Raw genomic sequence first — 17270 nt, forward strand, 5'->3', positions numbered from 1 at the left:
TACTGCCCAGGTAGCAGATCTCCTTAACTTCATCCACTCCGTGACCATCAATTCTGAAGTTAAGTTTCTCGCTGTTCTCATTTCTACTGCTTCTTATTACCTTCTCCTTTCTTCGATTTTCTCTCAATCCATACTTTGTACTCATTAGACTGTTCATTGCATTTAGCAGATCATGTCATCAGCGAATCTTATCATTGATATCCGTTCACCTTGAATTTTAATTCAACTCCTGAACCTTTCTTCTATTTCCATCATTTCTTCTTCGATGAACAGACTGGACAGTAGGGGCGGAAGACTAAATCCGTGTCTTACACGCTTTTTAATCCGAGCGCTTCGTTCCCGATCGTCCACTGTTATTCCCTCTTGGCTCTTGTACGTGTTGTATATTAACGCGCTCTCCCTATTATCCTACGCTTATTTATCTCAGGATTTCGAACATCTTTCACGATTTTACATTGTCTAACGCTTTTTGCAGGTCGACGAATCCTATGAACGTGTCTTGGCGTTTCTTTAGTCTTGCTTCCATTATGAATCGGAACGTCAGAATTGCTTCTCTGGTGCCTTTACCTTTTCTAAAGCCAAACTTTTCGTCATGTAGCACATCGTCAATTCTTCCGTTCTTGTGTACATTATTCTTGTCAGAAACTTAAATACATGAGCTGTTAAGCTGACTGTGCGATAATTCTCGCAGTTGTCACCCCTCGCGATCTTCGTAATTGCATGGATGATATTTTTCCGAAGTCAGACTGTATATCGCCAGACACGTACATTCTACTACCTATATCACTCGAACAGACAATGAAAATCAAATTAGAGCGAGAGAGATTCGAGCCCTCATCGAGGTTTACAAGCGATCTCTTTTGCCCCGAACTATTGGGGACTGGAACAGGAAATTGGGGAAATGGCACTGGTGCACGAAGTACCCTCCGCCACACACCATGAGGTGGCTTGCGGATTGTAGATGTGGACGTTTATACAGGGTGTTACAAAAAGGTACGGCCAAACTTTCAGGAAACATTCCTCACACACAAATAAAGAAAATATGTTATGTGGACATGTGTCCGGAAACGCTTAATTTCCATTTTAGAGCTCATTTTAGTTGCGTCAGTATGTACTGTACGTCCTCGATTCGCCGCCAATTGGCCCAGTTGAAGGAAGGTAATGTTGAATTCGGTGCTTGTGTTGACATGCGACTCATTGCTCTTCAGTACTAGCATCAAGCACATCAGTACGTAGCATCAACAGGTTAGTGTTCATCACGAACGTGGTTTTGCAGTCAGTGCAATGTTTACAAATGCGGAGTTGGCAGATGCCCGTTTGATGTATGGATTAGCACGGGGCAATAGCCGTGGCGCGGTACGTTTGTATCGAGACAGATTTCCAGAACGAAGGTGTCCCGACAGGAAGACGTCCGAAGCAATTGATCGGCGTCTTAGGGAGCACGGAACATTCCAGCCTATGACTCGCGACTGGGGAAGACCTAGAACGACGAGGACACCTGCAATGGACGAGGCAATTCTTCGTGCAGCTGACGATAACCCTAATGTCAGCGTCAGAGAAGTTGCTGCTGTACAGGGTAACGTTGACCACGTCACTGTATGGAGAGCGCTACGGGAGAACCAGTTGTTTCCGTACCATGTACAGCGTGTGCAGGCACTATCAGCTGCTGATTGGCCTCCACGGGTACACTTCTGCGAATGGTTCATCCAACAATGTGTCAATCCTCATTTCAGTGCAAATGTTCTCTTTACGGATGAGGCTTCATTCCAACGTGACCAAATTGTAAATTTTCACAATCAACTTGTGTGGGCTGGCGAGAATCCGCACGCAATTGTGCAATCACGTCATCAACACAGATTTTCTGTGAACGTTTGGGCAGGCATTGTTGGTGATGTCTTGATTGGGCCCCATGTTCTTCCACCTACGCTCAATGGAGCATGGTATCATGATTTCATACGGGATACTCTACCTGTGCTGCTAGAACATGTGCCTTTACAAGTACGACACAACATGTGGTTCACGCACGATGGAGCTCCTGCACATTTCAGTCGAAGTGTTCGTACGCTTCTCAACAACAGAGTCGGTGACCGATGGATTGGTAGAGGCGGACCAATTCCATGGCCTCCACGCTCTCCTGACCCTAACCCTCTCGACTTTCATTTATGGGGGCATTTGAAAGCTCTTGTCTACGCAACCCCGGTACCAAATGTAGAGACTCTTCGTGCTCGTATTGTGGACGGCTGTGATACAATGCGCCATTCTCCAGGGCTGCATCAGCCCATCAGGGATTCCATGCGACGGAGGGTGGATGCACGTATCCTCGCTAACGGAGGACATTTTGAACATTTCCTGTAACAAAGTGTTTGAAATCACGCTGGTACGTTCAGTTGCTGTGTGTTTCCATTGCATGATTAATGTGATTTGAAGAGAAGTAATAAAATGAGCTCTAACATGGAAAGTAAGCGTTTCCGGACACATGTCCACATAACATATTTTCTTTCTTTGTGTGTGAGGAATGTTTCCTGAAAGTTTGGCCCTACCTTTTTGTAACGCCCTGTATATGCCTACGGATAGTACTTGTCGCGACAACGTTGCAATTGTGACACATTTAAAGCGGAATTTAGCACGAGAACCGCGCCGTGTTTCGGCAGCCCCTACCGCTGCAGCAGCAGGCAGCCTCTCCCTGGGGCAGCCCACGCCGCTGCCGCCACAGACCACGCCATTGTCCCCTGACCTCTGGTGGCGCAGCCGCGGTGGCCGTGAGCCAGCCGCGACGCCATTCATCAAGCTGCCACTCTTCCCCGCGCCTCCGGAAACCTCGTGCGCTCCAGCGCTGCGCTCACTTCAGCTCTACAAGTCAACGGCCACTGTTAGCTGCCAACAGTGGACGGGCTCAGAATGAGAACAATTCTAACCACTCTGCCCAGAGTGGATTCTTCGTAGCTTCCCACAGCCGTCCTCACACGAGGCGCGATTCTCATCACGAAGCACGCCACACGTGGTTCCTGTACGCCCTGAAAGACCTACTACCTCTCACGGAACGAGATGAGCTTAAGGGGACCACACCCTGCCTATTTAACCCATGTTAATCTACGCAAGTATTTGAACCATTCCTGAAAAAACTGTTTGATGCAGGACCTCAATATTTTTACTGTATATTACATGATGGTAATAGAGTCAACTGTACTAAAATCTACTTTATCCATTTTATACTTTTTAAGAAATACTTTTTTAAATTTATTAACAAAAAATATTAAGTTTTTCCTGCAGAAATTTTTTTTTTTTTGTGAATTTCCTAATGGGGGAATATTAATGAATGTGGTACCAGAGGTGGCTTTTTATGTTATGCAGAGTGTCTGAAAATTTAATTCATTTATCTATGATAGTTTCTGATATAATGTGGCATATGTACTGAAAATTTTAGTTTGCGGGAAATTGACTTTAAAGAAAAAAACTTTTGAAATTTGTTACTTACAGTTAATTAAAACTGTCCTGCTGCATATGATGGCCCTTCTTTGGTCTGTAGCAGGTCTTCCAGCTTATTTTTCACCTTCCAGGATGTTTGTCTTGCTTCCTTGGTCATATTAGTTGCAGACCTGTCTGCATAGGCTATCCTCATTTTATCGCAATGTTGCAGCCCAGTGGTCATATTTTCACCAGGATTAATTTCCAGCTTTTTCAGTACCCAGCACTTCCCAATATTACCACAATCGAATGTAATAACAGCATCATGAACTCCTAGTTCCATTGTATGAATGCCTACAAATACAGTTTTATGAAGATGGTTCAAAATTATGCTGTTGAAACATGCATTTGGGTCCTGTGACTGCCCATGCAGACATTTCCTTAGAAGGTCAGGTTGAGCCAAGTCTCTGAAAATAGCTTTAATTGCTGTAATAACAGCAGCAGGAAGAGAATGCTGGTGATAATAAGATTCTCCAGTTGTCTGAGCCCTATTGTATTTGCACCACGAATTTTCTCCTGATGGACACAATCAAAGACATTATCATCAGTGGAGGATTTACGGAAGAATATGGCACAAATATCTCTCTTCACTGCCTCCAGATTTTATTTCTCCTAATTGCCTGCTCATAATATACCTGCAAGTTTTCTGTTTCATTTTAGTTAACCGACCCTGTCCGGTCAACAATTTTCCATCTTCTAATTTTTTTCCTCTCATATCAACAGTTAGTTTCCTCAGCCTTGTTCCCTAACGTTTTTGAACGTGGCCTACACATTCTATTTTGCTAATAATGCCATCTTCATATAGCTAAGAGTTGACAGTGGGTGGGTTGACAGTGGGTGACAAAGTGGGCGTGGCACAAAAACACGTGGTAGGAAAATGCACTTTCAATGCTCGAAAAGAAAATTTTTTCAGCAAAATCCTTTTCAGAGTACTTAAATAAAACCTTAATCTATCGAAATAAGATGAAAACCGAAAATCGATTTTTTTCGACCTGAACCACGGTGTGGTCCCCTTAAAGGGCGCACGGCTCCGAAGGGTAGACTCGGAAGTGATGTCAAAATGACGAATACGTGTCCAGCGGCACCTTTCGAGTACTTAGCGTGACACTAACACCACCTTCTCCCGTAGGTGAGTGGATTCTCGGAAATCACTGATAAAGCTAAATATTTCACTTGAAGCAGTTTGGTCCGACTGCGGAAGTGGGAAAGATGATAATTATAGATGGTTGCACCAGGCCGGAAAGGAGTAAATAAGCACAAGTCTTTATTAAAAAGGGAAAGAACTGTAAATGTCCGTGTAAGTAAACAAGTGCCGATACACAGGGTGGTTAACTTGACATTTTCTTGAAATCGCTAACCAATGTCTCTTATTTTTCGCAGATGCTCCTGAAGAACGCTCACGACTGCAGAAAGGATAGCTATTGTTTTGGCTCGACTAAGGAAAGGCAAACCTATGTTTCTAGCATTTGTAGACTTAGAGAAAGCTTTTGACAATGTTGACTGGAATACTCTCTTTCAAATTCTAAAGGTGGCAGGGGTAAAATACAGGGAGCGAAAGGCTATTTACAATTTGTACAGAAACCAGATGGCAGTTATAAGAGTCGAGGGACATGAAAGGGAAGTTGTGGTTGGGAAGGGAGTAAGACAGGGTTGTAGTCTCTCCCCGGTGTTATTCAATCTGTATATTGAGCAAGCAGTAAAAGAAACAAAAGAAAAATTCGGAGTAGGTATTAAAATCCATGCAGAAGAAATAAAAACTTTGAGGTTCCCGATGACATTGTGATTCTGTCAGAGACAGCAAAGGATTTGGAAGAGCAGTTGAATGGAATGGACAGTGTCTTGAAAGGAGGATATAAGATGAACATCAACAAAAGCAAAACGAGGATAATGGAATGTAGTCGAATTACGTCGGGTGATGCTGAGGGAATTAGATTAGGAAATGAGACACTTAAAGTAGTAAATGAGTTTTGCTTTTTGGGGAGCAAAATAACTGATGATTGTCGAAGTAGAGAGGATATAAAATGTAGACTACCAATGGCAAGGAAAGCGTTTCTGAAGAAGAGAAATTTGTTAACATCGAGTATAGATTTAAGTGTCAGGAAGTCATTTCTGAAAGTATTTGTATGGAGTGTAGCCATGTATGGAAGTGAAACATGGACGATAACCAGTTTGGACAAGAAGAGAATAGAAGCTTTCGAAATGTGGTGCTACAGAAGAATGCTGAAGATTAGCTGGGTAGACCACATAACTAATGAGGAACTATTGAATAGGATTGGGGAGAAGAGAAGTTTGTGGCACAACTTGACCAGAAGAAGGGATCGGTTGGTAGGACATGTTCTGAGGCATCAAGGGATCACCAATTTAGTATTGGAGGGCAGCGTGGAGGGTAAAAATCGTAGAGGGAGACCAAGAGATGAATACACTAAGCAGATTCAGAAGGACGTAGGTTGCAGTAGGTACTGGGAGATGAAGAAGCTTACACAGGATAGAGTATCATGGAGAGCTGCATCAAACCAGTCTCAGGACTGAAGACCACAACAACAACAAGAGGGATGACCCACCAAGAGGTAAACAGGATTTCCTGAGGAAGTTTAGAAAGCCAGGTCCATCTAGGCAAGCCACAAGGGATTTCGTGAATACGTTCAGAAGAACAGCAAGTGTTGCTGGTGGAGTACGTTCTGGGAGGCCAGTAACATAATCAGACACATAGACGCCATACAGAACGCTATCAGCCGCAGTCCAACCGCCTCAACACGACGACTCAGGGGGGAGCTAGAAATCCTGCAAGCGACAGTGTGGCGGACTCAGATTCGCGCTGAATAAACGTGCATACCACATCCAGACTGTACACCACCTTGACCCTGAAGACACTGCTGCTCGTGTTGCCACGTGTGCAGACCTGCTAAAAGCAATGGATGACGAAAATCCAATGGAAAACTTTCTCTTCAGTGATGTATCGACATTTCACACGTGGGGCGAGGTGAAATGGCACAACTGTCGCATTTGGGCGGATGAACAGCCAAAAGCAGTTCAAGATCGGTAACGTGACACACTTAAGGTGAATATACGGACGAGAGTGTCCAAAACAAAGGTATACGTACCTTTCACGTTTGCTGAAAAGACAAAGGATCAATTTTCCTAAACATGCTTCAACAGTCTCTGGAACCACAAAATGGAGGGCGGGATGAAAGACCGTGTTTCCAACAAGATGGCGCTACTCCGCACCCTGCAAACATCGTTCGACATTATTTCGAGGAAATATTTTGTGGTAGATGGATTGACCGCGCATCACCTAGACTACGGGCTGCCCGCTCTCCTGACCTGACGCGCTTGGACTTTATTGTTTGGGGTTTTATAAAGTCAAACATGTACAAAGTAAAGATTAATAGCCCAGACCAGCTGATACAGCCAATAAACGATGCAGCTGGAGCAATAATACAAGATACAATCGTGACCGTGTTTCGTGCCACACAGGAGAGATACGCGCTGTGCGTAGATTTGCAGGGTCACCACACTGAGAAGTTTTCATGTATGTCCCCCACGCGGTGTGTGATGAAGCTGTAACTTTCATTTTGTGAATAAACATACGTTTCCTCAAAATGTCTACACTTTATGTTATGTATTAGTTTTTGTTGCAGTTTATTCGATGTAGAAAACCCAATTTTTACCATTTTCTTCTGTGGTGCAGTTTGTACCTGGGTCTTTCTTCACTTTGTCTAGGAATTTGTCAACTGTGGAAGCACTGTAACCATTGGCAAATGCAATCTTTTTCACTGTGTATTTCTTGTTGCATATTTTCTTGGTTCAATGGTATTTTAGTTGCCCTATGATGCACTGACCTCAACGCCGCCTGTTTATGGATATTTGGGTGACATGAGGCTGCAGGGATTGTGGTGTCGGTCATTGTGTTTTTCCTATGAATTTTAAATGTGTATGTGTTGTTCTGTCTTGTAGTATTTAGCTCCCGAAAGTTGATGCTATTACTTTGCTCACGTTCCACTGCAAATTTAATTTTCTCATGTAGATTACTGAAGTAATTTAGAATGTCTGTGATGCCTTTGGTATCCCATTTCACTAACAGTAGTGTGTCATCTACAAATCTCCTATAAAATCCAATTTTCTTTAGGCAAGGTTCTTGGCTGTAAAATAATTTATGTTCTAAGTGATTTATGTATATGTCAGCTATGGTACCAGATATACATGACCCCATTGCTAGGCCATCTGGTACTTTATAAATGTTGCGATTAAAAGCGGACTCTCTCACATCGACAACATCACATAGAAATGGCATAACACAAAAAACGCGCTTGAAAATGGGTATCATTTCCCGAAACGCGTCGTGTGAAAAATAAAATAAAGAAAATCGTGACTGGTAGCAGAAGGATTACTTATTAACAGACCTATTGTTTTCACAGTCGCAAGCATTCAGGACCATTTATAATGGATCAAATCAGATGTTGCTTTCAGTTCGAGCTCGTATTTGTAGGGTGTCATGCTATAACTTGCGCCCTGTGAATATAATACGATGTTCCTAAGCACCAGCATATTGAAGATCTTTCGAAAACGCTTCGTTGTTGGTACGATTTGCTGTGGTAAAACGACGGAAAACATCATAGTGATGGGTAAAGAATCTTCGGATTTACTTACAACTCGCGCGTTATGAAAGTACGCCATTTTAAGTCAACAGTACAGCGAAGATCCATCAGAAACACGTCGTTCTTGGTAGGATTTGTTATAATTAGGTGCCAATTAATAATGTATCGGCATTTAAAGCCTTCAGAAGATCTTAACATAAAATACACGGTCATTCGTCATCGTCGTCATCATCATCATCATCATCATATCATCATCATCATCATCATCGTCATTGTCATCCTATACGGATACAGCACCGAGACTACGATATAATGAAAGGAGGCTAAATGATATGGGAAAAACATGTAAAAACCACATGACTGTATATGGTTGAAGACTGCAGCGTACAAAAGTCTTACTCTAGACTTTGTTCCTGCCGGCAGATAAAGTCGCATTGCTGATGATAAACATAAATTAGTCTCAGTCTGGTGCTGATTATCAACAGTGTTTCCTCGCTGCCTTGCTGACTGCTAGAACAGTGTTGACACCCTACCGTAAACCAAGGTAGGCTGCTTCTCTCCGCGGGACGGTGAACTCTGCTATGCTGGCACTGCTGCCTTCCAGAGCCATCGAACTGGCGACAGCAGATAACGGTCGAAAGCCTGGGTGATGTTAATGAGATAAGACCCTCTCCCTCAGAAACTTCGTCAGCGCCTGTCATTATAATAATGGCGCCTGAGTAACATCCCATTTGACCTCCAAAATTGGTGAGAGGCTTTCCTGTCATTAGAAAGACTTTTCCTTGTCAACACTGTCGGTGTAATCCAACATGGTAACCTGCAAAATGGTGTAGTGAAAGAATATACATGTAGACGCTTGTCAGCCTCACCTTCGTCAAAATTTTATAATTACACCAGAGGAAGAAGTCTGCTACTAGAAGACGTTTAGAAAAATCAGACGCTCATTTCGGAACCAATGTACAAGGAACCTTGAATAAGTAGTGCAACACCTTTTCTCGGCACAAATTTTTGTGAGACATGGTGGAAAATTCCCGCTTCAGCCCGTACAGTTTCATGAAGTTCCGATACATGGCTGGGCTATACGTAGATTTCAAAAAGGCGCCTGTAACAGATGTGCATTCCAAGCAGAGTGTATCTTTTGGCGGAGAACCATACCGCCGCAGATATTCATAGGAGCTTGCAGTATGTATGAGAAGACATGATAGCGAACAAAAGCACGATGATCCGTTGGTCGAGGCGTCTGTCATCATCGCAACAAGGTCTGACTGCGAGTAAATCGAAGGAAGACGAAAGTAGTGGGACGTAGCAGAAATGAAAACACCGACAAACTTCACATCATAATTGGTGATCACGGAGTAGATAAAGTTAAGGAATTCTACTTAGGAGGCACAAAAAAACCATGAAGGGCGGAGGAACGATGACATCAGAAGCAGACTAGCACTGGTAAAAAGGTCATTCGTTGCCAAGAGAAGTCTGCTAGTATCGAACATCGCTCATAATTACAGCGAGAAATTTCTGAGAATGTACTTTTCGAGAACAGAATTTTATGGTACTGAAAGATGGGCTGTGGAAAATCGGAACAGCAGAAAATCGAAGCATTTGAGACGTGGTGCGACAGAAGCACCAGAATTAGGTAGACTGATCAGATAAGGAACGAAGAGGTTCCACACAGAATGGGCAAAAAATGAACATGTAAAACTGACATGTGGTAGGATGTGTGTTAAGACATCAGGGAATAATTTCGACGGTTCTAGAGGGAGCTGCATGTGGTAAAAACTGTAGAGAATGACAGAGACTGGAGTAAACATTAAGACAACGTTGTCAGGAAGTACAGCATCTGGTACTGACTTTCACTGAAAGAACAGTGGAGATCGCAATAACATTTGTTTATTATGACCAATTTTGGCTTACGTTAAAGCCATCCTCATGTTTTTTTTGAGCCCCCTATGGCTGGTGCTGGCAGCTTCTCGTTTTTTCACGTGATGCCATTATCGTAAATTTCTTTATTATGTGTACGATTGTGCCAACCGCAGCCATAGGGGGCCCAAAAAATGTGAAGATGGCTTTAACATAAGCCGGAACCGGTGATAATAAATAAATGTTATTGCGATCTCGGCTTATATTTTAATTAGAAAGACTGGAACACATCCGCAAGTAATTGACAGATATATATCACTTAAATTAATAATAAGTGATGGTACTGATCCACCGTGGTACACAAAACGGGTCAGATTGCTGTTGCTGAAGCAACGGAAAAAGCATGCAAAACTTAAAAGAACGCAAAATCCCAAACATTGGCAAAGTTTTGCAGAAGTTAGAAATATAGCGTGTGCTTCAGTGTGAGATGCTTTTAATAATTTCCACATCGAAACTCTGTCTAGTTATCTGGCAGAAAACCCAAAAATATTCTGGTCATACATAAAGCACACCAGTGACAAGACGCAATCAATGCCTTCACTGCGCGATAATAACGGTGAAGTCACTGACGATAGTGCCACTAAAGCAGAGTTACTAAACAATGTTTTTAGAAACTTCTTCACCAAAGAAGACGAAGTAAATATTCCTCAGTTCCAATCAAGAACAACTACCAAAATGAGAAACATAGAAGCGGATATCCTCGGTACAGCAAAGCAGCTTAAATCACTTAATAAAGGCAAGGCCTCCGGTCTAGGTTGTATACCAGTCCGGTTCCTCTCAGAGTATGCTGATACAATAGCTCCATATTTAGCAGTTATATATAACCACTCTCTCACAGAAAGATCCGTACCTAAAGACTGCAAAATTGCTCATGTCACACCAATACCTAAAAAGGGAAACAGGAGTAATCCGCTGAATTACGGGCCTATATCACTAACGTCGATTTGCAGTGGGTTTTGGAACATATACTGCGTTCGAACATAATGAATTACCAGGAAGAAAACGATTTATTGACACGTAGTCATCACGGATTCAGATAATATCGTACTTGTGAAACACAACTAGGTCTTTATACTCATGAAGTAATGGTGCTACCGACAGAGGATGTCAAACTGATTCCATATTTTTAGATTTCCAGAAGGCTTTAGACACCGTTCCTCACAAGCATCTTCTAACCCAACTCCGTGCCTACGGAATGTCGCCTCAGTTGTGCGACTGGATTCGTGATTTCCTGTCAGAAACGTCACAGTTCGTAGTAACAGACTGAAAGTTATCGAGTAAAACAGAATAATATCGGGCGTTCCCCAAGAAAGTGTTATAGGCCCTCTATTGTTCCTCATCTATATTAATGCTGTAAGAGACAATCTTAGTAGCCGTCTTAGATTGTTTGCAGATAATGCTGTCATTTACCGTGTTGTTAAGTCATCAGGTGTCCAAAAATGAATTGCAAAATGATTTAGATAAGATATATGTACGGTGCGAAAAGTGGAAATTGACCCTGAATAAAGAAAAGTGTGAAGTTATTCACATGATTACTAAAAGAAATCCACTAAATTGCGAATACGCGATAAGTCACACAATACTGAAGGCTGTAAATTCAACTAAATACTTAGGGATGACAATTACAAATAACCAAAAATGCAACGATCACATAGATAATGTTGTGGTTAGAGCAAGCCAAAGACTGCGATTAACACTTAGAAGGTGCAACAGGTCTACTAAAGAAAGTGTTTACACCACGCTTGTCCGTCCTATCCTGGAGTATTGCTGTGCGGTGTGGGATCCGCGTCAGGTGGGACTGACGGATGACACTGAAAAGTACAAAGAAGGGCAGCTCGTTTTGTACTATCGCGAGATAGTGCCACAAACATGATACGTGAATTGGAGTGGCTATCATTAAAACAAAGGCTTTTTCGTTGCGACGGAATCTTGTCATGAAATTTCAATCGCCAGTTTTCTCCTCCGGTTGCGAAAACGTTGTGTTGGCACCAACCTACATAGGGATAAATGGTCATCACGATAAAATCAGAGAAATCAGGAATCGCATAGAAAAATTAAAGTGCTTGTTTTTCCCACGCGCCGCTCGAGAGTGGAACACGGTAGAGAGACAGCTTGAAGGTGGTCCATTCAACCGACTGACAGGCACTTAATTGTGAATAGCAGATTAATCACGTAGACGTAGATGTAATTGAGGGTGTAGGTTGCAGCTGCTACTTTGACATGAAAAGGTTGGTACAGGAGACGAATTCTTGGCGGTTGCATCAAACCAATCAGAAGTCTGACGACTGAAGTGAATAAATGTCTCTGATTGGATTATATTGGAAGTGAATAATTCGAGACCCTCCTTTGCAGAGGCTGGGCGGTAAGTTCGCTACGCCTTCTCGACTGGTCCGCGTAGCATTGAGAGAAGTCTCGGGTTTATACGTCTGTAAGGTGAACTGCAGCCGGCGGGAGCTTGGTGCCGGTGTTCGCCGGCCAGGCAGGCAGCGCCGTTGGTTGGGCGCGGCGTCCCAGGTGCGGCGGTCTCGTCTCGGCACAGCCGGGACACCTGCTGCCGCTGCCGCCGGTGGTGCCCGTTGCAAACCGGTTGTCCGCCGGCCGCACCTCGCTGGACATAAACGGAGCCGCCACCACCGCCACCCCCACCACCACCCCGCCACCTGTCCTGTCCCCCGCACAGTCGCGCCGTGGAATGCAGCCGCGGGAACAACCGCCGCCGCTATTTCTGTGCGCGCCACGCCCGCACTGGACATTGTCGCGACACGAAACCGCAAGTTGTTAAGTTGGGCGTTGTGGCTTGTACACGACAGTGCCGCACGATAATGGAAATAATTCTGCCGGACTGGGTACAACTCTGTTTCTTGAAAGTGTGGACCGCTTCACGAGAAACTGTTGCGAGTTAAAATGTAAAAAAACCTGACCTTCTCAAAGCAAAAAAACGGAGTCCCACAAGGATCTCTGTTGGGACCTTTATTATTTGTTATATTTCCGCATAAATCCGTTATATACGCCGACGACACAAGTTTTGTCACATCACATAACGATGTGTGGATGTCCTCAAACATATGAACAACTCCATGATGGAAAATACAGTGTTCCTGTTGTTGTTGCGGTCTTCAAAATGGGTCTGAGCACTATGGGACTTAATATCTGAGGTCATAAGTCCCCTAGAATTAGAACTACTTAAATCTAACTAACCTAAGGACATCACACACATCCATGCCCGAGGCAGGATTCGAACCTGCGACTGTAGCAGCAGCGCGGTTCCGGACTCAAGTGCCTAGAACCACTCGGTCACAGCGGCCGGCCTGTGCTGCCATTCATGAACATGAAACGGCCGGTTGTTGCGGTCTTCAGTCCAGAATGGTGTGGCCGTGCGGTTCTAGGCGCTTCAGTTTGGAACCGCGTGACCGCTACGGTCGCAGGTTCGAATCCTGCCTCGGGCATGGATGTGTGTGATATCCTTAGGTTAGTTAGGTTTAAGCAGTTCTAAGTTCTAGGGGACTGATGATCTCAGATGTTAAGTCCCATAGTGCTCAGAGCCATTTGAACCAGTCCAGAATCTGGTTTGATGCAGCTCTTCATGCTACTCTATCCTGTGCAAGCTTCTTCATCTCCCAGTACCTATTGCAACATACATCCTTCTGAATCTGCTTAGTGTATTCATCTCTTGGTCTCCCTCGACGATTTTTACCCTCCACGACTGCTACGGTCGCAGGTTCGAATCCTGCCTCGGGCATGGATGTGTGTGATGTCCTTAGGTTAGTTAGGTTTAAGTAGTTCTAAGTTCTAGGGCACTGATGACCACAGATGTTAAGTCCCATAGTGCTCAGAGCCAATTGAACCATTTTTTTTTTTTACCCTCCACGCTTCCCTCTAGTACTAACCTGGTGATCCCTTGATGCCTCAGAACGTGTCCTACCAACCGATCCCCTATTCTAGTCAAGTTGTGCCACAAACTCCTCTTCTCCCCAATTCTATTCAATACCTCTTCATTAGTTATGTGATCTACCCATCTAAAATTCAGCATTCTTCCATAGCACCAGATTCCGAAAGCTTCTATTCTCTTCTAGTCCAAACTATTTACTTTCCATGTTTCACTTTCATACATAGCTACACTCCATACAAATTCTTTCAAAATGGTTCAAATGGCTCTGAGCACTATGGGACTTAACATCTGTGGTCATCAGTCCCCTAGAACTTAGAACTACTTAAACCTAACTAACCTAAGGACATCACACACATCCATGCCCGAGGCAGGATTCGAACCTGCGACCGTAGCAGTCGCGCGGCTCCGGACTGAGCGCCTAGAACCGCGAGACCAAATTCTTTCCTGATACTTAAATCTATGCCCGATTTTAAAAAATTTCTCTTCTTTAGAAATACCTTCCGTGCCATTGCCAGTCTACATTTTATACCCCCTCTACTTTCACCATCATCAGTCATTTTGCTCCCCAAATAGCAAAACTCATCTACTACTTTTAAGTGTCTCAATTCCTAATGTAATACTTAGCATCACCTGATTTATTTCGACTACATTCCACATTATCCTCGTTTTGCTTTTGTTGATGTTTGTTTTATATCCTCCATTCAAGACACTGTCTATTACTTGAATTGCCCTTCTAGGTCCTTTGCTGCCTGACAGAATTACAATGCCGACGGCAACCCCAAAATTTTTATTTCTTCCCAGTAGATTTTACTTCCTTCACTTCTTGCTCAATATACAGATTAAATAATACAGTAGTTCTAGGAAAATAGGTCTAAGTGAAATAAAAAAACTGAACAGATTCTCCTGATTTTACATCTGACATTTCGTGGGCAGCCAATATTTTTCTTAATTTATGGCCAATTTCGAGCTTGATATCCTGCAATATATGTTAATGAGATAAACTCAGTCACTTGAAAGGCCGAAACCTGGGTCGTAATGAAATAGACAACAATACAGTGTAATGGTGGTGTGTTAACTTAAAAAACCTCTTTCCCTTTAGAAACATTAATATTGGATAAAATAAATTACAGGTATCTGCCTCGATAGTAAATTGTGCTGTAATGCCCATTTAGAAAAGCTCTCCATTTACTTGACATTTTCTTTCTATCTCCTAAGGATATTGAAGGATTCCGTGAGTAAAGAGCTCACTTTTTGGTGTACTATGCCTTTTCCTTACACACACTATGTAATATTTCTTCTGGGAAAATCTGCTGGCGCAAAAGAAATTTTCTCTGCCTGAAGAAAGCCATTCCAAGTGTGTCGACTCATATGGAAGCAGAAACAGAATTTTACTGAATACTTCTCGCGCTGGATTAACCCTAGATTACAATAATACCCTCGCAAAATTTACGTTTGCGGTAGGGTATAAAACGGGAAATTTTCTACTTAACCATACCAAAAGAGTTCTAATAATGGTAATTAACTAATGCATAACCTATAAATTATGACTTCCTTTACGATGGTGTTGTAGAATTTGACATTTACACGTCTTTAGTGTTCTATGGTTAATCCAAATTAATTTTTTTCATGTTGACAATTTATTTTTCTACAGTATACCATACAACACAAGCGAATCGCATCAAAAAGAACTTAAAATGGTGGTAGAGACAAAATTACAAGAAGAAGCGTTCTATAATACAAATGAACTTCTATATAATGAAAAAAATGCTCTTATAATATAAATGTCACTCTGAACAAACCAAAATGTAATTTATGCCGTAAAACCGAATTCGTAGTCTATGTAATCTGTGATGCGCACAAGGTAACCCTTATCTATCTAATAATATATAGTTTTGTTATTTATTTGTATAAATACGTAGACACTTACGATGCTTTATATAGGGTGGTCAGAAACAGTCGATACGTTGCACCGTTTCCGATCTGATTAGATCTGACGTTAGCCAATCAGGTCGATCGGTGCCCAATTCAAGGACTTGCACGCGCTAAAACGCACAGACATCCGTGGGTCCGTGAGTCCTAATGCTCATTACCTGTAGAAAATTGCCCTTTTCAGATGCGATAAATTTAAGCTAGATGAGCCAAAACTACACTTGTTCGGTTCGAGGATACCAAACAAAGAAAACGTGTGGCGACATCGTCCGTGGCAGGCCTATTGAATTTGCGCGCGCAGCGACCAGACTGCAGAACTTCAATGCTAAGTAACTCGGAAACGGCACAGCATATCAGATTATTGTCTTAAGATTTATTTCTCAGCACAACGTACCCTACAATAGCCTTTTGAGATTTTCAGACAATTTCTGACCACCCTCTAAATCACAACACTTTTTTTTCCGTACAGACAAATAAATCAGTTTGAATATGAGATCTACGTCTATACAAAGGGTGGTTGTCAACTCATATTACAGGCCTATAAGAATCGAGGGACATGAACTGATGACCTCAGATGTTAAGTACCATAGTGCTTGGAGCCATTTGAATTTTTTTTTTATACAAATAATTACACAAGAAGAGAATAGAAGCTTTCGAAATGTGGTGGTACAGGAGAATGCTGAAGATTAGATGGATAGAACGTGTAGCTAATGAGGAGATACTGAATAGAATTGGGGAGAATAGGAATTTGTGGCACAACTTGACTAGAAGGACGGATTGGTTGATAGGCCACGTTCTGAGGCTTCAAGGGATCACCAATTTAGTATTAGAGGGAAGCGTGGAGGGTGAAAATCGTAGAGGGAGAGCAAGAGGTGAATACGTGTAGTGAGACGCGAAATTGAAGCGTCACCCATCCACCAGTGTCAGCCCAGTTTGCAGGTGAATATAAGTTTAATTTAGTTTTGTTTATGTATTTTTGTAATATTTGTAATGGTTGTGAATTGTCTAAAGTTTTTGTATTTATTTTTTATGTTTCATGTACGGAAAGGGCGGCGCAACGAACAGAGACAGCATCTTCGCTGCCGGGACCAGAGAGAAAATTGCTGGCCACTATACGTCGCGGGTCGACAGCCAAAGAGCAACAGTAGATCCTGAAACCGAGTTGTTGCGTCGTGCTTCTAAAAATCAAATAATTGAGAATTTGTAATGTTTTGTACAACAATGATATCATAGGAAGTTTAATCTTATTGAAAATGTTAGTTTTGTCTCGTCAAGGCTCAGGTTCACGTCTGTATGTAGGAAGATAATAAACTAGTGGATGCTATTAAAGTTGAAATACGTTTTCCGAGGATTTATTTATGAAGAATTATGTGAATGAATTAATAATATATTTGACAAGATTATTGAATTTTGACAGCGTTCATCGTGACTTTGAATCTCAAAAATCAGATAACGTGTATCAATATAATTTCTGA

The 17270-nt window shown here is 42.5% G+C and overlaps 1 protein-coding gene across 1 annotated transcript in view; it reads left to right on the plus strand.

The window, feature by feature from the left end:
- LOC124597197 (collagen alpha-2(I) chain-like) overlaps positions 1–17270 on the plus strand; it is a 187944-nt gene that overhangs the window by 20566 nt on the left and 150108 nt on the right. The window contains exons 2-4 of the mRNA XM_047135923.1: positions 2652–2869; positions 12330–12339; positions 12422–12704. Of these exons, the coding sequence (XP_046991879.1) occupies positions 2652–2869; positions 12330–12339; positions 12422–12704 (511 nt within the window). The remainder of the gene's footprint in view (positions 1–2651; positions 2870–12329; positions 12340–12421; positions 12705–17270) is intronic.

Source organism: Schistocerca americana, chromosome 1 (genome assembly GCF_021461395.2).
Source record: "Schistocerca americana isolate TAMUIC-IGC-003095 chromosome 1, iqSchAmer2.1, whole genome shotgun sequence".
In the NCBI taxonomy this organism is placed as follows: Eukaryota; Metazoa; Arthropoda; class Insecta; order Orthoptera; family Acrididae; genus Schistocerca; species Schistocerca americana.